The sequence below is a fragment of the Patiria miniata genome, unplaced genomic scaffold (assembly GCF_015706575.1).
Source record: "Patiria miniata isolate m_02_andy unplaced genomic scaffold, ASM1570657v1 HiC_scaffold_5, whole genome shotgun sequence".
Lineage (NCBI taxonomy): Eukaryota > Metazoa > Echinodermata > Asteroidea > Valvatida > Asterinidae > Patiria > Patiria miniata.
In genome coordinates this window covers 35,234,923-35,258,190 of record NW_024037072.1, presented here as the reverse complement: position 1 = coordinate 35,258,190, position 23,268 = coordinate 35,234,923, and the positions used below count along the sequence as shown (strand labels likewise).

Genomic DNA, 23,268 nt, shown 5'->3' with positions numbered 1-23,268 from the left:
ACCATGGGAGGTGCTTACTGGATCGGTCCATTGATGAAGTGAGAGTAACAGTTGTTTTTAGTTTGTTGAAAAAGTGCCTTATTCAGATTGTAGTGACTGTACCGGTAAGTCAATGACTAACATCAAAAAAAAAATAATTAATACTCGTCGGTTTGTCACAGTTGGTAAGGCTTTACAATAAAATTGGAAATAAACAGATTCATTTCCTGAAGACTGCTAAAAAAAATCCTTTGCCCAACGACTTGAAGTTAAGAAGTTGTTTATACATTGTAAAGGTTTAGGATGCTCTAATGTGTCTTATTCCCTGGGTATACTATAATTTTCCATGCAGTGACCCTCCCCCTCCCCATTTCCCTTGGAAAAAAAATTAAGAATATACCCCCCCCCCCTAAAACGTCGTCTTTAAAATTGTATTTGTTGTGCTTTTGCCCATTGAGCAGCTGCTCAATCAAATTGCCCTGGATTCGTAACTCACTGAGTGCTGTTTGTGGAATACTGCAAATGAATTCTGAAAACAGCCGCAGAAAGTGCACAACAATGTACATGTATGTACACTGTTCCTTATTTGATGCTCGGACTAAATGTTCAGACTGTGCGGACTAAATGTAAAACAGTTGCATGTAAAATTTACTGGTGCTACACATACATGTAGGTGACCTGCTTTGCAAAAATGAGTGTTTGGGCAAAACTGACATTTTTGGGTTAACTACATTAACAATGGGAATGAAATCAGCTTTCATTTGGTATATCATGGACCCCTCTATGCTGTTTGGTTGCATTGTTGTGCTGGTTTCATTCTGTCAATTTTTCACTAGGCTAGAAAATTTTCAATGGAGAAAAAAAAGGTTTTGAAAAAAGAGAAATATACTGCAACAAACCAAGAACAGCACCAAAAACTAATATAAATACTATTTAAACTTCTTTGTAAGACGTTTAAACTAAAACTAACCAAAAGAAAGCAAAACCCCCAAAAAATCAAATGTGTGATTAAATTTTCACTGAATTTTCACTGTATCCATTTCAAATAGAAAGCTAGAATTCAAATTCGACATTAAACTCATTTTTGAAGACCGGGTCACAATTATTATCCCAAAAACTGTGATGTACATGTACAGGTACATGTACACTATCAATATTGTGTACACTTGAATAATGATGGACCACACATTGTTTCTGGTTTATTGCTGTGTTTTCTTTTATTCATTGTGCCACTCACACTTAAAAAGAGTAAAAAGAAGAAAAGGACCCTATTTTAGAAGACATTTGCAGCCGAGTTGTCTATACTTGTTGAAGAGCAACGCATTCTGTTTAACGTTATAATTCATTAATGAAAATAACTAACATACGGTGTCCTTGAACATGTTGAATATTATGAAGATGAGACATGTTTATGACAAACATAATAAAAATCAATACAAACAAAATGCAGACTAATGACTAAATAAATCTTATACACAAACTCTGCTCACAACTGTAACATTTATATTATATATACAGTGCTATAATATGAAGCATTTCTACTGAACCAACTAACAATGACTTGGATACACAATAAATAAAGGGAAAAGTGGTGGAGATTAACATAAGAGATTTACATTGTTCATGAGTTTCAGTTTGTTGAGTGTGGATTGTGACGCATGACACATATTACAAGAATATGTCATGTTCATATTACTTTTACTTTCAGGAGATTGTTTCACAAAAGGCGGTAGCATTTGTTGTGCAATCAGCATACTGGTAATTCTTTGGTTATGAAGTATGTACATGTACTCTGGCAGGGACCAAGGGCAGATCCGGGGAGGGGGGGGTGTGCCAACAGGGGCCAGCCCGCGAATCTTTTTTTCCCAAACGACATCCGCTTTCCATCTTCTGATTGGTCCATTACATGAATATCTTATGCCTTGTTCTCCTTAACACAAACCCAAGATAGGCTTTACGTCTTGGAGAAATGTTCCTTCATCACTTTACTTATTTAAAAGGTAAAATGAGAAGTGAAAAACGCTCACTGAGATTCGAACTCGGATCACCTGATAAGAAGTCAGGACTTCTTCCAACCAGTCCACGAATGAGCTGCCAATCGCTGGTGATTTAAACACCATTATTCCTTGTTATATAACTTATTCTCTAATTTCCCTGGACATCATGAATATGCATAATGCAGAGAGAGCGCCTCAGATCATTTAGAATCCAAAATAAATTGTTGGGCTCTTGAGCTGGCCCTGAACCCCATGCCGTAATGTTTTGGACCCACTTTTTGGGGGACCGACAATTACTTGCCCCCTCCCCCCCCCCCCCCCCCCCCCCCCCCTAAAAAGAATTTTGTTCCAGATCTGCCCTTGGCAGGGACCATGTACAGTCGTCTCTCGTTAATACAAACTCAACCGGACCTAGCCAAAATGTTTGTTACATGTTTATCAGAATTTTGTTACAGACCAGCCCATACATTGTGCTCATACATGTCGGTACCAAGGACTTATATTCGTTTATAACCAGAATTGGAAATAACAGTGCTTGTATCAACGAGAGTAGGCTTTTGTGAAAAAGTTTTTATTTGGAAAATTTGGACAAGTTGTGGGGTACTCTTTGAGTGTCCCGACATTTATGGTACCCTAACAATTAGCGTACGAATTGTGTATGGTTCCCTCAGAACCCATTAAACATACAGCAAAATCATTGCTACAAATGTGGAGAGTGATTGAGTAAACTAAAGAGAGTGTTTTACTAAAATAAAGCAATACAAAAAGACAGAGATTTTGCTGCATATTTGTCTGTTATCAGTGTTTCCCCATCAATAGGCTTTCAAGCTTTTCATCTATGTTTTAAGTTGTAACCCATTAAGCAACTGTACTACATTGTATTAAATTGTGTTTATCCACTGACATATCCATAAAACCTGAAACCATAGAGTGCTTGGTGATTGTGGGCGGTACAGGGAGTAATATGCAGGGCAGTTTGGGGCGGTACAGTGACTAAAAGTGTTAAACAAATGGGCTGATTCCATGATAGTCAAAAACGTGGCCAAATTAATCAGATTAGCTTATAATTCAACTACACATAACACAGAGATAATAAAAATTATAAACAGAGAATGCATCCTCTTCCCTGACAGCATTACGTGCATGCTTCTATACAACGTCGACGTCTGTACAATAATAGGCACATCAGTAGTTTTAATTAAAAATTAAAATGAATTTCTACAAAGTTGAACCGTCAGGGTCAATATCTCGGTTCATTCAGCCCCTATTGTAGCGTGCTCGGACACAGATCTTTTGGTCATTGTCAAAGGAGAAGCCAGCGTAACATTGGCAGGTGTAGGTTTCCTGCACGTTCAGGCAACGCCCCTGTCCGCAGACGTTCCTCGGTAAACTTTCACATGCGCCGCCTCCTGAAAATATAGAGAGAATAACCAAAAATATCAGAGAAAAAAAAATCCCAGTCTGATGGCGTACTTTTCGCATAGGGGTTAAATTGCTAATTTAAACTGTTTGACACATACATTTTACACGTACAATGAAAGTCAAAATGTCAGAATCTCGTGTTCCGAACAAAGTGTCTTATAAGTTGGACAATATGTTTTAAACATTTCAGGCCCATCAATGAATTGGCACTAACGTGAATTAATCAGCCATTTTGTCTCAAAGTCCAGGGTTCAGGGATTTTTTCTGATAGAGATACATGTATTTTCGAGTTTCATATTGAAAACTAGATTCGTTTTTTTTTTAATTGCTGATATCAGGCATGCAACTGAGAGTTAGAAAACATTTGGAAATCCAAACTACACAAGACTTTGACAATGTTTTTCAATTTGTAATGGCATTCATGAATGAGAAGTAAAAAAACAAGGAAATCGGCGGATCAGAGGAAAAGTTACATGCCCGGTTATTTCTGAATGAGAAATCGAACAAAAATATCCACCAACGTTTTAGTCATTGAATTATCACACAATTCAAATTATGAGCTGCCAGACAATAATTCGGCTCTCGCAGGGCGGATTTATTTGTGCACAAAATGAAAACCCTTTTAAGAGGGTTGCAGACGCCCAAAAATCGGAATGAAGTGGGGGTTTTTTTCTTCATTAAAACAGAAACATACAAATTGAATTTTTTTTAGGAGAAAACAAAATCCACTTTTTGAAGAGCACAGGTTATACAACTTTAAATTTAAATATTAAGAAAAATTGCTGAAATGATTTTTCACTTTGGATGCTGTGGATTCATCTCACAAAGTCCCTATGGTCCCTGTAACTAACTAAACACAGTATATTTTTATAAAACTAAAATATTGACAGCATCTCTGCATTAATTGCATCAATTTGCAAGAGAAGTGTCGGCTGTCATGGCCATGAGGTGCCAGTAGAGATACGTGTTCTGACAATCAGGGGAAGTAGGCTACACATGCTATCAATTCATGTTATTCTAGGTCATACCTTGCTGCGGCCCAGCCCCTCCAGAAGGACCCCTGCCTGTCCCACTAGGCTGGGGCCTTGGTCTTTGGCCCTGTGTTGGTCTGGTGTTGGGATTAGGGTTGTAATTTGTTCCAGACGTCGTGGATTGGGTCCCCCTGGTGGTTGTCTGTGAAGGCTGAGACTGAGAGTATTGTTGGCCCCCTTGGTAGGGTTGCTGGCCCCCTGGGTAGGGTTGCTGGCCCCCTGTGTAAGATTGCTGACTCCCTGGGTAGGGCTGTTGGCCCCCTGGGTACGGTTGTTGGCCTCCTTGGTAAGACTGTTGGCTCCCCGGGTAGGGTTGTTGACCCCCTTGGTAAGACTGTTGGCCCCCTGGGTAGGGTTGTTGGCCCCCTTGGTAGGGTTGCTGGCCCCCTTGGTAGGGTTGTTGGCCCCCTGTGTAAGATTGCTGACTCCCTGGGTAGGGCTGTTGGCCCCCTGGGTATGGTTGCTGGCTACCTGGGTACGGTTGTTGGCCTCCTTGGTAAGACTGTTGGCTCCCCGGGTAGGGTTGTTGACCCCCTTGGTAGGACTGTTGGCCCCCTTGGTATGGTTGTTGGCCCCCTTGATAAGGTTGCTGTCCCCCTTGGTAGGGTGGCTGACCGCCAGTGTAGGTTGGTTGACCGGCACCATAGGGGGATTGACTGTCGGTGTTAGGCGACTGACCCCCGGTGTATGGTGGCTGGCCAGCAGGATTTTGAGATGGATCATATCTGAACAAATCAAGATAACAAAGGCACGTGTTACATGTAGGCAAATACACAAGCAGTTTTGAACAGAAGGTATATGGCGATCTAGTGCTTAAAGATGTCTGCATTTAATTAAGCTGGAGCTTGCGGGTTTGATGGAGCAGTGTGACACAGTGGTTGGGGTTCGTGACTCATGATCAGAGGGTCAGGGTTTCAAATCCAGCTGCTGACAATATGTTGTGTCCTTGGGCAAGCCACTTCACCCTCACTTGCCTATCTCCACCTAGGAGTGTAAATGGGTACCATTAGCTGGGGAGTATCCTGCAATGGTATCTTATCCTGGGGGAATAGAAATATTTTCGGTCATTTCATGTTACTGAAACCGGAGATAAACACCGGCATGATGGGCCATGCTGGCTTGTGACAGACTTTACTTTTTTTTACTTGAGGGTGCGAGTCCCACTTGAGCAAGGATGCGAGTTTTTCCCTAAGAAGTTCTCACTTAGCACTGATTGTACAGGGTGAATCAAAAAAGAAACCCGAATAGCAGGACCAATTATTTATTCAAGTTCTGCATGTACATGTAGCACTTTCAAAATCTAGGAAAACAATTCACATAGGGATGCATGTGAATTGTTTTCATTTTGCTGAGAGAACACTTACCCTTTTTGAGATCTGTGGACAGAACTTTAAAACGGTGTTTGTATTTAAAACTCCGTAACTTGAAACGTACATGAGTGATTTGAATGATTTTTGTACTAAAGGAAAGCTGATTAATTGATGCAAAGGGACTAACTCTTACATGGATAGGGAGAGGTCATGCTTTATCTTTCTGAATATCCCAACCAAGAAGACAAATTGAATCTAAACTGGAAATTTGACAGACCTTTCTGGATACTGGCCTGTTCCATCGCTTGGTCCCTGTCCTGGCCCTTCACCGGGAGCGTAGAGACCATCCTCTCCTGTCGGGTGACCGTAGCCTGTTGAGCCGTCTGGATTCTCACGAATGGCAGAGGGTCCCCCACCGGGCCTGACTTGGCTAGGCTGTTGCTCAGACTCGCAGAGAACACGGTGCTCGTCTGTAGAATTGAAGAACAAGTCAACAAGGAAATGTTAGTGCAGGTGGGAGGAAAACCTTAAGTAACAAAAAAAATAGATTTGAGGTTTTGCTTGATGAGGTCTGAAATAAAAGGACTTTGGCATTCACACGGCAAAGACACTATTATGCCACATAGTCTCACCGCTAACTTATTCTTAATAAGGTACACAATTTTCTGAGGAAAAGTAACACGATTAAAGGACTAAGAAGAAAACGATCACATGATGAACCTATAATGGAACTGCAACCTGGGTCAATTGACGTAAAAGTTGAGGAAAATACCCTACATCATTGTGTCTCAACTGTACTATTACAACAGATCCTTTACAGACGATGTCATGACGTACGTGTCTACCACATTGTCAGCGTTGCGGTCGAGGTATTTGTGACAGACTACAAGTCATTACAAGTCTTTCACAAGTCGTTCAAGCGCAAGTCAACTTGAAAGCTATTTAAATGAACTGTGACAAAGGTATTCCTTGTGAGTGGACTTGTGACTGACCAGACTTGTGATTTACTTCTGACCAGACTTGTGATTTACTTCTGACCAGACTTGTGATCTACTTCTGACCAGACTTGTGATTTACTTCTGACCAGACTTGTGATCTACTTCTGACCAGGCTTGTGATTTTCTTCTGACCAGGCTTGTGATTTACTTCTGACCAGACTTGTGATCTACTTCTGACCAGACTTGTGATTTACTTCTGACCAGACTTGTGATTGACTTCTGACCAGGCTTGTGATCTACTTCTAACCAGGCTTGTGATTGACTTCTGACCAGGCTTGTGATTGACTTCTGACCAGACATGTGATTGACTTCTGACCAGGCTTGTGATCTACTTCTGACCAGACTTGTGATTGACTTCTGACCAGGCTTGTGATCTACTTCTGACCAGACTTGTGATTGACTTCTGACCAGACTTGTGATTGACTTCTGACCAGACATGTGATTGACTTCTGACCAGACTTGTTACTGACTTCTGACCAGACTTATGACGTACTTGTGATCTGTCACAAGCACCTCAACTAAATAAATGCAATGCGCATAACATGTAATGTTAAACACTGAAAACAAACGACAAGGCATAAAAGGGCACTTGTGGCCACCCATACAAAACGGCGTTCAGCATTTGTTTAAAAAACCGAAAGGTCTAAAGACCGATAAAGATGTCATAAAGAAACAACTTACATCCTCCGGATGGGGGGCAGGGGTCACAGCTGGTGCCCCAGCCCACCCCACCACCACAGCAGCATGCCTTATAGGTCAGAGCGGTGTTGACAATCATTCCACAGACGGTCTCGTAGCCAGGCCGGTCAGTCTTGTGCCAACACAGACTCTCCCTGTTGTCAGTCTCAGTGCCAACCACCCCAAGCACAGCTGCGATTGATGGTAAACAAACAAAAATGCAGATTCAGGTGGAAAATTAGCTTAGTATGCAGAAAAAAAATAATGTATGTTTAAAAAAACTGCTTCCACATAATGATGCCAACGCCAACCCGGCCCCCTCCTCCAAAACAAAAACAAAATTTGCCAATTTGTTTTCTTTATGAGTTTAGGCATTCAGAGGTCAAAGGTCACACATGGCAAATTGATCTACCTTTGTGTCCTTGAGCAAGACACTTTGCAGTAATAGTCTTCTTTTTTTTTAACGTTGAGCAAATGAATCCTAGCAGGGTGAGGAAATAAACACAGCATGGTCAACTGCAATCCATGGTCAACTGTAGTCAAAGTGCTTATCCCACTTCCCACACAGATGATACACATAGCATGATGAGAAGCCTCGGTACAACAACGAATGCAAAACTTAAAATTTGTAATGTCATTAAGAGTGTTTGCACTCTAAATTTGCAACAGGTGACATCACAATTATTTGATGACATGAAATCAAATGCACATCCATCTCTGCTCTCACAGGTTCCCATTTACTCCTGGGTGGGGAGAAGCAATGAGTGACAAAGTGCCTTGCTCAAGGGCACATGCACCATAACCCCAGGCTGGACTCGAACCCACAATCTGCAGAATGACCCGCAGATCATGGATTCAGTGCACCAGGGCCCAATTTCACGGCGCTGCTTAACAGTTAGCAGAAAAGTTGTGTTTAGCATAGCAGGAAAATTTGCTAACCTTAAGCACTATTTCACGGCGTGGACATGCTAACTGTCGCGCGTGCATGGAGATTTCTATTGTTACGTCACTAAGTTAAGCAAATTTTTCCTCCGAAGTAAGCATGCCTTTTGCTGTGCTTATGCTTACGGTCTCCATGAAATAGACGGGGACTCTGTTAGCAGAAAATCGTGTGCTGAGCAGCGCCGTGAAATTGGGCCCAGACTGTAACGAGGCCATGGATAATACAGGCTCTACTCACATATGCATCTACGTCCAGTGCTGTCCAGGGTCAGTGGCTGAGGGCATTCACAACGGAAGCTTCCCTTCTCATTGACACAGTCTCCATACAGACACACCTCCTCCTGAGCTGAACACTCGTCAATGTCTGACGAAGAATCAAGGAACACATGCAAAAGGGGCAAAATAAGACACCAAAAAACTATGATTTCAGAATCTCTACGCAAGGTTTTGAGAACAAAAAGTTATGTTAACCAGTTCGCGCCGGGATTATTTTGACATTGACCGGACACAGGCGCGGGATTGTTTTCACCTCGATGCCAGATGGGTTCAGGCCGTCATCTGTGGGTAGCACACCCTGATATTTCCAGCCTCGCTTGCTGCGAGCGGGTCACTGACAGATATTTCCGGCCTCACTCGTTGCGTGTTCATCTGTCATCCGTTCCAAATACCGCAAAACCTTAGTATGTAAACACGTCATCCGACGTGAACTGTTAACCCATAAGTCTCTGTATTACATTGCATTACATTGTATTCATTCCCTGACGACTCGATAAAGCCATACTGTGCATGGGCCATTTTGAGGCGGTATAGGGAGTAACAGGCCAGGCGGTTTGAGGCGGTATAGGCACTAATGGGTCAATGTGCATGCGCTGTCCTCTTCCACTATTAATTTTCTATGCAACTGTTTGAATCCTTCCAAAAATCCAAAATCCTTCACTGCGCAACAAAAGCAAAGAAACATTCTTGATACTCTTAACTTTCCAGGGGGAATTGAGACCCAATTCAATTCAAGACCTCATTTTGGTGGATTTTGCAGGATTTGTATGGGTTAGGGTAGAACAGGTGCATGAAGGACAGGTGAATATTTTTAATGATCTTTTCCACAATACCTACTCAGTTCACAAGTGCCCCCCCCCAGGCCCCCCAAAGGTTCCAAAGGTCCATGGTCCAGAGTTGGGGGAGAACACTGAGAGGGACAATTCAAACACGTTCCTGATAGCGCCCGATGCTCACGCGAAGACGCTATGGCCTTGCGCACATTCAGAACAAAATTGGTTGAGCGTATTTCGCGCTGCACGCTTGCGTCACTCTCCTACCGGAACTTTTTGGATGGGGCTCACAAAAGCGTCATCCACTCTCCGTGCACGGAGACCATAAAGCTTGGTTTACATCCCAAAACCAGCATCGAACAAACAAATACACGGTACTCACCAACACAACGATTCTCATCTTCGATAAGCTGGTACCCGGTCAGACACTGGCACCTGAAGCCCTGCTCGGCGTTAATGCAGATGCCATCCACGCAGGGGCTCGGGGACCGGTCGCACTCGTTAATGGTTTCAGTGTTGCCTCCAGTGAAAGCTGCTGTGGGCTCTCTAGGCAAACCTCCTGATCGGGGGAATAAAAAAATGGGAAAATCAATCATTACAGGGCCAAATGTATGGCTCTGGAAGTGAAAAACTATTTCTCATTAGGTTACTCTCATTGGGTTACTCTCATGTATTCAAACAAAAACGAATCATCAAAGATAAGAAAATTTATGACAGCAAAATACCCACAATTTTGCAACTTTTGGTGCTGAAATAGTGTTGAAGTTTCTATTTTGCCTAAGATGACATCACACTTTTGCTCATAAATATGGAAATTTGCATTAGCATAAAAACCAAAAAAGGCACCAAAATAACCTTGAAAATGGCACAATATAAATTGAAAATAAAGTTAAATGGGACACTGCATTTTCAAGGATTGCGTTAAAAAAACTTGCTTTATAATGGGCCCTTTAAAATGAAATTGCCCAGTGCCACAGTATGTGTTTCTCTGTAAGTTAAGACACTGCAAGTTTGTGTGTACATGCAGATGAAAATTGATCCTTCATTTTCCACACCATTCAAGCGAGATGCGCACCCAATATGACTGGCACAGAGATGCTCTTGCCAGTAGGCCACACGGCATTATCTACAGAAACTCTGAAACATTTGCCTGAAACATGAAATGAAACCCTGAAACATTTGCCTTTTTTTTCATTAAAGTGATCTGTGAATTTTTTTGTTTCAGATATCAGGTTAAAGCTGACATTTTCTCAACTTGTAACCCAATGTGCTGTTTTCATGATATTTTTTAGTGTTTGAAAGAAAAATTCTCAGCTTTAATCTGATATACAAAACATAAAAATTCACAGATTACGTTTTTGAAAAAAGACAAATGTTTTAGAGTCGCATTTTGTTTGGGGTCACCCTGTTCCTCCACTGAGTCTGTATCAATGTTGAAGTCCAGTCCATCAAATGCAATCCAGGTGTCAAGTCAAGTCACAAGTTATTCAAATGAAATGTTCCAATAAGGCCAACAAAAAAAATAAGTCGGTCTCTGGTCAGCGCGCGCGTCGATTTTAATCATGCGCGTCAATCTTTTTTTTCCAAAATGTTCCGCGGTAGCTCCAACATCGCCCTCTATTGCCGCACCTCCTCAATTTTTTTTACCAAAGAGCACCAAGGAATGAGAAATTGCACCAAGGCAAATGATCGAGAGCACCAAGGAAAATTATGGAGGACACCAATGTACATGAAGACACCAAAAAAAGCAAAATAGTACCCCACCTTGTCTGTACAATCCAAGCTTGAAGAAAAAAAAAGAAAAAAGAAAAAAAAGAAAAAAAAGCTGCGTCCCCGCATCAATTCCGGAACTTTGGTCTGACCAGAGACCAAAATTTTTTTTTTTTTGGCCTAACATTCCTTTGTCATTGTTCATCCTGTGAGACTCGTGACTGGACTTGTGATTGGCTTGTGATGGGCTCGACTACAAGGCTGTGTCCGAATGACATGACTACGGCTGGAGATAACACACGGGTCTATGGGAAGTGGCAGCCGCTTCCAATGTCACGTGTGTAATATCCAGCCGTAGTCATGTAATTCAGACACAGCTCTAGGCTGGACTTTATCCCTACTTGTTGGCACACAGAACATGGTGTTGTAGTTGAACGCTGCACCCGAGGGACATATGCACTGGAAGCCACCATTCTCATTAACGCAGTAGCCATTATTGCAGATATCCTCATCCACTGAACACTCATCTATGTCTGCATGGGGGGAAAAGAGAGAAAATAAAATCAAGTCAAGCTGTGTTGTTTGCTTCATCTTCCTTAATTCTAACATCCAGGGTATTTTGGTCAGAAACCTGCTGAACGTAGCAACATGCAATAATTGTCAATACGACAAGCTTGCCCACGTAGCAAGATCCATCAGGTCACAAATCTCAAAGACAAACTGCTTCATAATCTGTGGTCACCAACTGCAGCAGGATACAACAGCGGCATAGTTCAATGGGACTAGCTCCCATTGTCTCAGAATTGGCTGTTTATGCACCGGAACGGTGTTGAAAGCTCAGTGCAGCAAGGTCCCACAAACTTTGACACCTGATGCACTGTGTTTCATCTAGCAGGGTTAGGGTCAAGGTGATTGTGATCGATAAAAAGACCATCACAAGTCCAGTTCACAAGTCAATTCACAATTCCATTCAAGAGCGAACCGGGGATGAGCAATAGCAAAAGGAGTGCATTTATGAAAGTTCATTTGAGTAGCTTGTGAGTTGACTTGGGAACGAATGACTTGTGATGGACTTGTGATGGACTTGTGATGGACTTGTGATTGAATTGTGATTGACTTGTGATGGGCTTGTGATGATTTGTGATTGACTTGTGATGGACTTGTGATTGAATTGTGATTGACTTGTGATGGGCTTGTGATGGGCTTGTGATGATTTGTGATTGACTTGTGATGGAATTGTGATTGAATTGTGATTGACTTGTGATGGGCTTGTGATGATTTGTGATTGACTTGTGATGGACTTGTGATTGACTTGTGATGGACTTGTGATTGACTTGTGATGAACTTGTGATTGACTTGTGATGGACTTGTGATTGACTTGTGATGGACTTGTGATGGACTTGTGATGGACTTGTGATGGACTTGTGATTGACTTGTGATGGACTTGTGATTGAATTGTGATTGACTTGTGATAGGCTTGTGATGATTTGTGATTGACTTGTGATGGACTTGTGATTGACTTGTGATGGACTTGTGATTGAATTGTGATTGACTTGTGATGGGCTTGTGATGATTTGTGATTGACTTGTGATGAACTTGTGATTGACTTGTGATGGACTTGTGATTGACTTGTGATGGACTTGTGATGGACTTTTGATGGACTTGTGATGGACTTATGATCGACTTGTGATTGACTTGTGATTGACTTGTGATTGACTTGTGATGGACTTGTGATTGACTCGTGATGGGCTTGTGATGATTTGTGATCCATCGCAAGTTCCTCAACCACAACACAGACTATCTTGTGGTTTACATTCCATTAAGAAAAAGACGATTTAGTGACAAGAGAGGTACAGAATAAACATTCAATCCCAACTTACCAACACAGGATCTTCTGGTTTTATCAAACTCATAGCCACTGATGCATTCACAGCTGTAGCTGCCGTGTTCGTTGGTGCAGTAGGCCTGTCCACATATGCCTGGCGACTCCACACATTCATTGATGTCTGTAACAAGGGAAATAGCAAAATCAAATTCTGTAAACCTTCCACTACTTGGATTTTCAAAACTCGGTTTACGCCGCGTCCACAGTGGACATTTTTCTGGTAAAGCTAGAGGCAATGGGTATACTTTTGCCATTTTTAGTCCATTGTTGGTAAAGCTCAGTGCCAACAGCCTAGAAAACTTTCCTCTTGGATACTTTTCCCAAGTCCAGCGGTTACTTTTACCGGCCAACTTTTGCCCAGGAAAAGTGACCTGGTCACTTTTACTGAGACGAAAAGTCCAGTGCTTACATCCGGGCACTGCATGAAGGTCACACTACAGGCACACTGCACACGATCTGTGTGTGATTTCATAGGCTAACATTTCAATCGGTTCTTTACACACTTAACTTGATTTTCTGCTCCATTTTTAACGAAATGTATCGTAGATACGTAGACGCCATTAGACGTTATAACATATTCTTTAATGAGGCATTATTCACTGAAGCCATCAACGTTCCATAACGTCACACGCTACGACAATCGAGGATATAGAAAACCTGTACATGTTGATGCCCAGATCGGTTCCTTATAGCCACAGTCTCAATACAAAGTCAAAAGGTTTTTACCACTGTTGGGTTAAATCTTTAAAAAAGTTAGTACAATGCAAACAGGGCTTCTAAAGCTTCGGCTTCATGACTGGCTTTAGAATCATTCAGAATCCTTACAATTCCAAACCAGCATGACATGGACCAATACTGAGCCAGACTTTTCTTCATGTCTGGGGCCCTTAAAGTCTCCTGATGTGGTATTTTCTAAGAAAAAGTAAATGTTTCAAAAAAATGCTTTTGAGCAATTCCACGAAAAAGTGGACGTGGCCAAAAAGTGGAAAATGTAAAATTTTTCAAACAGGGCACAGTATGAGAACATTTTCAAACACAAAGTTTTTAAATGTTTGCCATGTCCTTTTTTTTTGTAACGCGACTGTTCTTGCATAAACATTATTACATTAAAAAAACACATAATTACGCGATGTTTCAATTGATAATATTAATAAGAAATACTATTTAACAGTTGTAATTACCTATACATTGATTAGTTCGGCGATTGTATTTCTGTCCCTCCGGACAAACGCAATTGTGGTCATCTGATGTTGGAACGCAGGTCGCATTACCACAAATATCTGGCACGCTGAAGCAGTCGTTGTCAGCTGGTTGGGAAAACAGGGAAAAAAATAACTTTCTGTAAGATTTAATTACGGAAGCAAACAAGTTTAGAGTCCAATTATTTGATTTGATTTGATTTATTTCCATACATCATAATTTATAGTATACAAATATTGAGTGGCTCAGCGTGGAATGGGAGGAATATTATCGCAAGCTAAAATCTGGACTTTTCCATTTCACGAGGCGAAGCCGAGTGAACTGGAAAAGTCCACATTTTACCGAGCGATAATATTCCTCCCATTTCACAATTTAAAGCCACTCAATATTTGTTTTATATAACTGAAATATAGATCCTTGTCATTTGATATATTTGAACTTTTTTTCAATACAAAACTGGAGAAAAATGTATTTCTCTCTTCCAAACCACCCTTTCACGAAAATGTTTGAACCCAACGCTGTAGCGCTGGCTCTTTGGAACAATACGCGCTACGCGCAACGCTGAACGCACACACCAGCATGCATTTGCACACAAATACCGCGTCATGATCCTAACTGTTGAATAGTATTTCCCATTCCCCATGGGCGGATAGTACTTTTTGAGCCGCGGCATGAATGGGAGCAATAACGAATGCCACGTGATGTGAGTTCCACCAATCAAATGACAAGGATCTGTATGTCGGTTATATAATAAGGAACAATTGAATTAAACAGAATAAACAACAAAGTTTGGCGCAACACACGATCGAGAAGGTGTGCAATGACATCAGGGGTGATCCTGCATCCCTTCAGAAGCTTTCAGCAGCAGCACGTGCCTTCCACCACCGTCTTCAGCACCATATCCGCATTTTGAAAGTGAGTATTTTTTTTGCGTATGGCGCTTAAATCTCACCCTCTTGCACAAAGCTGATGAAACTGCTCCATAAAATTTGTTATGCCTTGTTTACATGATCTGAAATTTTATTTCATTTTGTAAAACAACAGAGTTATTTAGGACTATTTCTTTAATAGGACTTTTTCTTTTTTACATGTTGTAGTAGTTGTAGTAACAAAAAGTCGGTCGGCCCATCAGGACGGCATTTATCTCCGGTTTCACTGGCATGAAACGACGGAGAATATATTTATTCCCCCTAGATGGGATGCCAGTCCATCGCAGGTTACTCCCAGCTAATGCCGGTACCCATTCTCCTGGGTGGAGAGAGGCAAGTGGGGGTGAAGTGCCATGCCCAAGGACACAACACTATGACCAGCTGCTGGATTTGAACCCCTGACCCTCTGATCAGGAGTCACGAACCCTTACCTCTAGGCCACACTCCCCTTGGCTGCAATAGAGGTACAAACTCAAAATCCAGTCTGGGATCAATACTACTTTGTAAGACCAGCTATAGTCGGTAACCTACCAAGGCAGAGTGCCAGGAGATCGTCAAATACGAAGCCCAGCGGGCAGGAACACAGGTGGAAGCCGTCAAAGTTCTGGCAGGTCCCGTTACCGCACGTGTGGAAAGCTTCTTGGCACTCATCAATGTCTACAAAGTAAACAAAGTAAACAAGAGTGAATTATGCATTATGAATCACTATCCCCTTTACCGTTTTTCACTTTTACTATAATTGGTACCAAATATAAAATCATATTCAAAGAGGAGTTGGGTCGGCGCAGTGGTACTATCCTTCCCTTCAATCTCTGTAACCCCGGTCCGAATTCTGTCGAGGCCAATATGTGGTTTGAGATTTATACAGTCCCTTCTGGATGTTTTCCAGAAGACACTTCCAGGGTTTCCCTCACCCATCTGAACACTTGCATTTCATCATTGTCATCTCTCTACGGGTTTCTTCAGGCTTGCAAGCTACAGCGCCATGGCATTTTTGAGAAATCCTTGATCTCATAATCATATAAAGTTAATAATAAATAAACAATTTATGAGATGTGACATATGGATGTGTTAAAATAAAGTTGATACTGTAACTTCATTGGTCTAGGACGACGACGTGTCTGGTCAATCAAAATGCGTGTCACACACTGAGGGTGATATCGCACTGCGTTCAATGGGCGTGTTGCGCGCACGTGTGGAACCTGCCGGCACGCTAGCTTTGCGCAATGAGAACTGCAACTTCAAACGCTCAGCCTCATGTCCGGCAGGACATCAAAACCTTCAGTTATCAAAGGTTACATCGCAGTGATTTAATATATTTCTCACACAGTAAGTTACAACCATTTATCTTTTTTGAGTTATTGGCGTGATATAACAAAACAAAACTGACTGCTGTGATGTGGGATATGCCGTTTTTACCCCCTCAGGGCGCATAGCACCCGAGGCGAATATGCACCCCTCGGCCCGGGTGTTAAAATCGTCATATCCCATCACAGCAGTCAACAATTGTTAAATGTGGAACAGCATATCCCAAAACACTAATAATCTATATAATTATGTCTTCGTGAAGTTTCCTGCTTTTGTAACAAGTGGGAAAAACCATTTTCACTGCGGGCACGACAAGTCCCGCCCCCTTTTTTTAAATGGATGCCACGCCCCTAAAAGGGTAAATTTGCGATGGCTCCACTTCTGAAACATTTTCTCGCATGAATATAAACATCTGTGCCCAGTTTCACGCTTTTATGCACAAGCGCACAATTCATCGATATTTTGTTACATATCCGCTGGACTAAGACTAGTTGAAACTCACCAACACATGAACCAGTCAGTGAGTCAAACTCATAGCCAGTAGGGCACTGGCACAGGAACGATCCTTCCAGCTCTAGGCAGGTGGCTTCACCACACGGCTCATCATCACATTCCTTGATGTCTAAAACCCCAATGCAGATAAACAAACAAAATGTGGAGAAAATATTAAAATTAGTCTTCATAAATTACTGTGGATAAGAAAGTAAAGTGAACACAAACAAAATTAAAACATTACTAAAATGTGTTATCAAGAAAAATGTTAGGTTGCAAAAGCATTGACTTGAAGCAGCTGTATATGCTTTTAGCTCCTTGCATGGAATTGTCATATGTGACCTGTCAGGCTGTCACATGACAAAATTAACATAAAGTCAGACATTGCCATTTTGCAGTACGGCGGTGCAAGCAAAAAATTTGAAGAGGCGGTCAGCTTGGTTTTCAGGTGAACCTCAATATGTTAGTCCTGAACTCCTGATCTACATTTCATTTCCCCTTTGTTTTTCAACCTATTTTCAATCAGTGGTGCTTTTCGGGGGGTCATAACTAAAAATTGGTTCTGTTGATTCTCTTTATTTAATCGGTTTGGGGATTTGAGTACTACATCATCATACACAATTCTTACCCAATTAAAATTGTCAAAGAAATTCATCGACGAGAAAAAACGGAACCAATCTTGGTTATGATAGCCAAAACACACCCCTGTTTCACTAGTTGACTGTCAATTCACTGTAATGCATCAACGGATGTTTAAGTGCCATTTTTTTAAAATCACTTTTACAACTTCAATTTAGTTGGCGGTCTATATTTCCGTTACTGAACTCAGTACCGAGAAAGTTCTTGTTCCGCAGAATCTAGAAATAGAAATACCCGGTATCTCAAGTCTTAAGAATTCTGACTTTTATGCTCATTTTGTGGTGACGGGTCACATATTATTAACAAAAGCAAGGCTGTGATGGACATGATAGCCTTGGCCAAAGCATTCATCAATAGGTACTGCGTCCAGGATGTTATCTAGATGCTAAATAACACGAGCTGATCGATATTCACTGTACGAAGCATGAACAGCAACCTCACGTGGCTACAATGTGAAAATCAAGTCGCGACGGATGAATGCCTTGGGACGATGGACTGCGTCTGCCTATCTTTTTCTTTATTTTGTCGGTGAGTTTATATGTAATGTGTAGCCACACTTTCCAACTCTCTGTCCATGTACAAAATATGAGTGTCCACGACCAAGTATTGAAAAATAATCTCATTTGTATTTGAATACGAGGTCGTCGCTGGAAATCCAGCGACAAAATATAGAAAAAGATAAGCCACCGCAATCCATCATCCCAAGGCTATTGTTAACTGATTTTGCATATATTGCAGCCACGTGAGGTAGCCATGTGATGAGGTCACTGCTCGCGCATTGTACACTGTACATTGTACATTGTACATTGCATGCACAGCGTGCAGCTAGAGTTTATGTTAGCAGCCGATACCATTAAGGACATTATCGAGGAGTGCCTTGACTGAGGCTATGGACATGATGGAAACACAACAAAGAACCCGGACCACAATCACTGCAGATTGTTAAGCTGCTCAGCTAAGAACTCATGATGGCGGCCCACTGCAGATAATATTTGTCTATCCTCGACATTCAATGAGTTGACTCCCAATCATGGTAGATATGCAGCTGGTTTCAGTCATGTTTCTGATTCTGCGCACCAACAGACTAAACGATGAACTGCTGACGAAGATCGTCACAGGAGCAGTTTAAATTGATCAATGAAATTTCACACTCTAATAACACCACGGTATGATGAGTCTTGTTGTCCCTGGAGAGGTGAGCTGTTTTTGTTTGCCACTATCATCGCCATCTTGGTGAAGCTGGGGACAATCTGATACTTTGGGAGCCCAGACATGGCACTACAGGTTCTGATCAAGAAAACTACATGCAGATTCTTCATGACAACGCAAATTTGACAAACAGTATACTGTTTGTCAACCGAACCAAAGTGTCCCCCTGAGTATTAGTAAACTGAGTGGCAAGACATCAAATGCCACTAGAAGTAATTCTTGTGTCTATAAGTGATGGAAGACTGAAAGGAAGTGGGTGGGGGGGGGGGGGGTAGGGGGGTAGATGACTTCTCATGGAGATTAAAATGGACACCTGATTAGAAATCTTGATCGAGGACATCTTAATTGAAAACAAAATGTATATCTATGACAAATAACAAGACAAACGAAATGCTGCAAAAAAATGAGAGATACAGTGCAACACGATGCCTCGTGCAGAAAGTGACAAACTACATGTTTAACTGCTATGCTTGCTAATAAAACTGTGATACCCATGTAAGAGTGGCATTCCAAAGTCACAGCAAACTAATTAGACGCCCAATATTTCATGCTCTTATTAAAGTTGCGTTCGCCAAGTTTTTTCTCAAGTTGCATTGCGAAAAACAGATTCCTTTTCTGAATTGTTATTTTTCTAGCAATACAAAAGTTATTCACTTTTGAATGAGACATCTACTGACAAAAAAATCGGCCCATACTTGTAGTTATTGAATTATTACTTTACAATTTCAAGCAATTGGCTTCCAGACAACAAATCCCATTCTCTCAGGGTAGGCTGGTTCCTGCCCCACAATCAGTATGGGTAATGTATTTAGTCTGCTCGCAAAGTGGATCTGTTTGTGCCCAAAACAAAACAAAACTTTTTTTCAGAGCTTTTGGTTGGAATAAAACATAAAAGTTGAAAATGTATCAATAGACACACACAAAGAATTGAATTTGTTGAAGAAAACGGGGAATGCAAGTTTAAATTCAAATGTACTTAAAGGCGCAACTGACTACACTATGGAATGCCACACACACAAAATTGAATTTGTTGAAGAAAACGGGGAATGCAACTTTAAATTCAAATGTACTTAAAGGCGCAACTGACTACACTATGGAATGCCAGTCTCAAAGGAGCATTAAGGTTATACAAGTACCATGCCAAACAATTTTTAAAAAAACACAAACATGCATCAACAAGCCCCCAAAATACCTAATATTGCAAGAAAGAAGGATTAAGCTGACGCAATAAAAGTGGAACACGAAGCACAACAGGACACACGCAACAGCGATAATCACTGAAGGTATAGTCCTCAATGATTACAAATAGCAAATGAAGCTGCAGCACATAACAGATAACACAGAACTAAGAGCGAAGCCCAGTCCAAAGTGTTGCATGTGAAATGGCAGTACTGTCACAAAGAGTTCAAGTCCTCATAAGTAAAGTAACAACTCAGTTTCTGCTTCAGTAACCTAAAATCCTTTAATACAGGGTGAGTAATAAAACGCGAATCCAAAACCCCAAAAGATATATTTCATATTTTAAAAAAATATATAGCACCAACCATAATAATGACTGGAAAGCTAATTTCATAAGCTACTTTTAGATGAAAAAAAATACTAAAATTGCTCTATCCGTTCAAAGAATATCACCATTTAAACGCAAGACCCTAAAACCTGTTTCGTCCCCCAAAAAAATTAGTTTGTATTCTGACTATTTGGAACAACAAAGAACATGACACAGAATACTTGTTTGAACTGTCAACAACTGTGGTACACAATATCTTAAGGTTTTATCGCTGGTGATGTTTGCAGACAATTGTGACGATGATTCTTGAAATCGCATTTTTTGGATGAAAGAGGTTTAAATTGTGATATTTTTTTAACAGATTGAGCAATTTCAGTATTTTTTTTCATCTAAAAGTAGCAAATAAAATGGGGCTTTCCAGTCATTATTATGTTTAGTGCTACATCTTTTATTACTTATGAAATAAAATTTTGGGGGTTTGGGGGCTTGGGTTCCGCTTTTTTTTTTACTCACCCTGCATGTAGGAAAAGTTTACATGTTAGACTATTTGGTTTTGGCATCAAAGGTTTCTGACTGATTCTAAGGTGAAAAAAACCCTGATTTCTTTTTTTAATTTTGTCTGGTGCCCTCCTTGGACAGAATCATACACTGCCATTTCACATCACGGTAGCTTAATCATGCGGCAACAAGTGCGGAGCCATAGCTAGTGCTTTGCTTTGCATTGCTTTGCTCGGCCAAGTGACTCGGGACTCACCGAGACAAGCCCGGATATGCCTGTCCAGACTGAACCCTCGTGGACATTCGCAATCAAACCTGCCCACATAGTTAACGCAGGTGGCATTACCGCACAGCCCGGAGTGTAGTTGGCATTCGTCAATGTCTGAATGGAAGGAGTTTACATGCTTTTTTTCATTCATAAATACCTGAGACAGTTTACCTATTCCTATTGGTTGAGAGCCTGTCACGTGGGTAGTCTTAAACCGCTGTTTAAACAGCGTTGAGTGTTGTTTAAGACCAGGCGCAAGACCCAGCGCTCCGGGGCACATGCACGCAGTACGCCGTCACGTGTGCTGGCTTTAAGTGTGCTTGCTTTTGTGAATGGGGAAAATAGTGTAATGGAGTCTTCGGCTTGGGCCATTAACGGCGACCAGACCCCCATAAACCGATTTTAAACCTCACGTTTATATCTGCTCCATCACAATATTATCCCATTATAATCAAGACTATTGTTAAGTGCCAAATTTATTAGTGATCACACATTTGTTAAATACACAATGGTGTATGTCCAGAGCATTTCATAAATGAGGCAACTTTTTCAATATATTTTTTTTTCAAATTCTGAAATTTTGAACAAAAGGGCACACACAAAGTGGTATCTTTTCAAAAGCTGTGTACCTAAAATGGTGAAGATTTAAATTTCAAATATTCTTCCATTTTTATGTGTTGCCAAAGTACAGACTGCTTGAAATGTTGGCCGTCAGTTGTCACTGCAGGCATTTTAGTTCTGGCCGATTCTGGCCGTTATGGTCACTAAAAGGTCAGAGAAAAAAATCTCATGGTTGACAGCAACACAAGGGTTAGGAATTGGTTGATAAGTTGGGTGCAAATAAAATATTGGTGCATTTATACAGTGCAATCAAATACAGATATTTACCATTACGCTTTGGAAGAGAACAACAAGTTAGCAACCACTCAGTGTTAAAAGGGATTGGATTTTCATTTATTAAAAAATGCATGATTTGTAAAATAAATCAAAAATCAAACATGGTTGCCCTCATGTCTGGGGCTTAAAGGTAGGGTAGATCATTTGTCAGTTGTTCATATTTTGTTTTGTTTGAAGCAACAAAAAGTTCTCAAAATCTCAAAAAGGGTGCCTAACAACTGACCTGATGAAGTTTTAGCTCTGTGAATGCAGTGTATTCCGAGAAAGCAATATTCTAGGATCTCAGGTTTCAATTCAAAAGTTGCCACGTCATGTTTTGAATTGCGCCCAAAATCAGCGTCCGGGACACGTTCTCATTCAGCCTATTGCAGCTACGCGATGTCACGCACTGAACTGACGAATAATAGCAACCGCGCGCGCTTGTGCATTGTGTCAACGCTTGCGAGCACCCATTCACAGATTCGCAGAATTACAAACGGATTACAAATGGAAATTTCCGAAAATGTGTCACTTGACGCATCTTTGGAAATGGCCTTCTTTTATCGTTTTCTTCAAAATGACAGCATGCCAGAAAGAAGAATTTCACAGCGAGTTTAGTGCCCTTATTTTTAAACCAACTAAGCTTTTTAACAATACTTTCGTGAGTCACTTTTTTGGATAGCTGCAAATGATCTACTCTACTTTTAAGCCACCAGGAAAGCAGGAAAACTCTGAATCTCATCAAAAACCAATGACCAATTCTCACAGTTTTACCATGTATCATTCTACTGAGGTTTCTTTGTCTTCATCAGTAATCCATTTACAATGCATTGAAAACCCAAGGCTTATGTGTACTGTTTCATATTCATGTATTTTCATTTGTGCGTACTTTTGTTCCTTGCTGTTTTTGCGGTTCATGTTTACTTGTTTGTTCCTCTGCGCCTTGAGCATCGAATCAAGATGGATTTGGCACATTATAAATGCTCTTTATTACTATTATTATTGTTATTATCATTGCTATCAGTTTCATATCTTGCTCGATTTGTTTGCTTTTTCAATTTCCATTGAATTGAATAGAATTAAAAAAGAATTACAATTAGGCGAAGTCAACAAGGAGTGGGTGTTGGTCAAAATTGTGCGAAGAAGCTCAACAAATTCATTGTTTGACATGAAGACATTCTCCACTTGATGAATGCAACCAATTCTAGGGAAATTTTAGTAGCAAAGAAATGTTTAGTACGGTAAAATCAGTGCATTCCTATTTCCTGACTTTTAAGAGACTTGAAGGTTTGCATGGTGGACATGAGCAAAGAATGGAAGGTCTGCGGTAACACCGTGTGA

The 23,268-nt window shown here is 41.0% G+C and overlaps 1 protein-coding gene across 5 annotated transcripts in view; it reads right to left on the bottom strand.

The window, feature by feature from the left end:
* Nucleotides 1-2,370: 2,370 nt before the first annotated feature.
* LOC119740426 (fibrillin-1-like) overlaps nt 2,371-23,268 on the bottom strand; it is an 86,634-nt gene continuing 65,736 nt past the window's right edge. For 3 of the 5 annotated variants that reach the window (XM_038215726.1, XM_038215727.1, XM_038215730.1), the window contains 12 exons: nt 21,040-21,165; nt 16,941-17,060; nt 15,662-15,787; nt 14,183-14,308; nt 12,997-13,122; nt 11,518-11,649; nt 9,789-9,965; nt 8,596-8,721; nt 7,419-7,607; nt 6,017-6,209; nt 4,427-5,154; nt 2,371-3,385 (listed from right to left, as the gene is read on the bottom strand). In XM_038215726.1, coding sequence (XP_038071654.1) covers nt 3,234-3,385; nt 4,427-5,154; nt 6,017-6,209; nt 7,419-7,607; nt 8,596-8,721; nt 9,789-9,965; nt 11,518-11,649; nt 12,997-13,122; nt 14,183-14,308; nt 15,662-15,787; nt 16,941-17,060; nt 21,040-21,165 — 2,321 coding nt within the window. In that variant the 3' untranslated portion in view covers nt 2,371-3,233. The remainder of the gene's footprint in view (nt 3,386-4,426; nt 5,155-6,016; nt 6,210-7,418; nt 7,608-8,595; nt 8,722-9,788; nt 9,966-11,517; nt 11,650-12,996; nt 13,123-14,182; nt 14,309-15,661; nt 15,788-16,940; nt 17,061-21,039; nt 21,166-23,268) is intronic. The other 2 variants (XM_038215728.1, XM_038215729.1) reach the window with 2 other exon arrangements.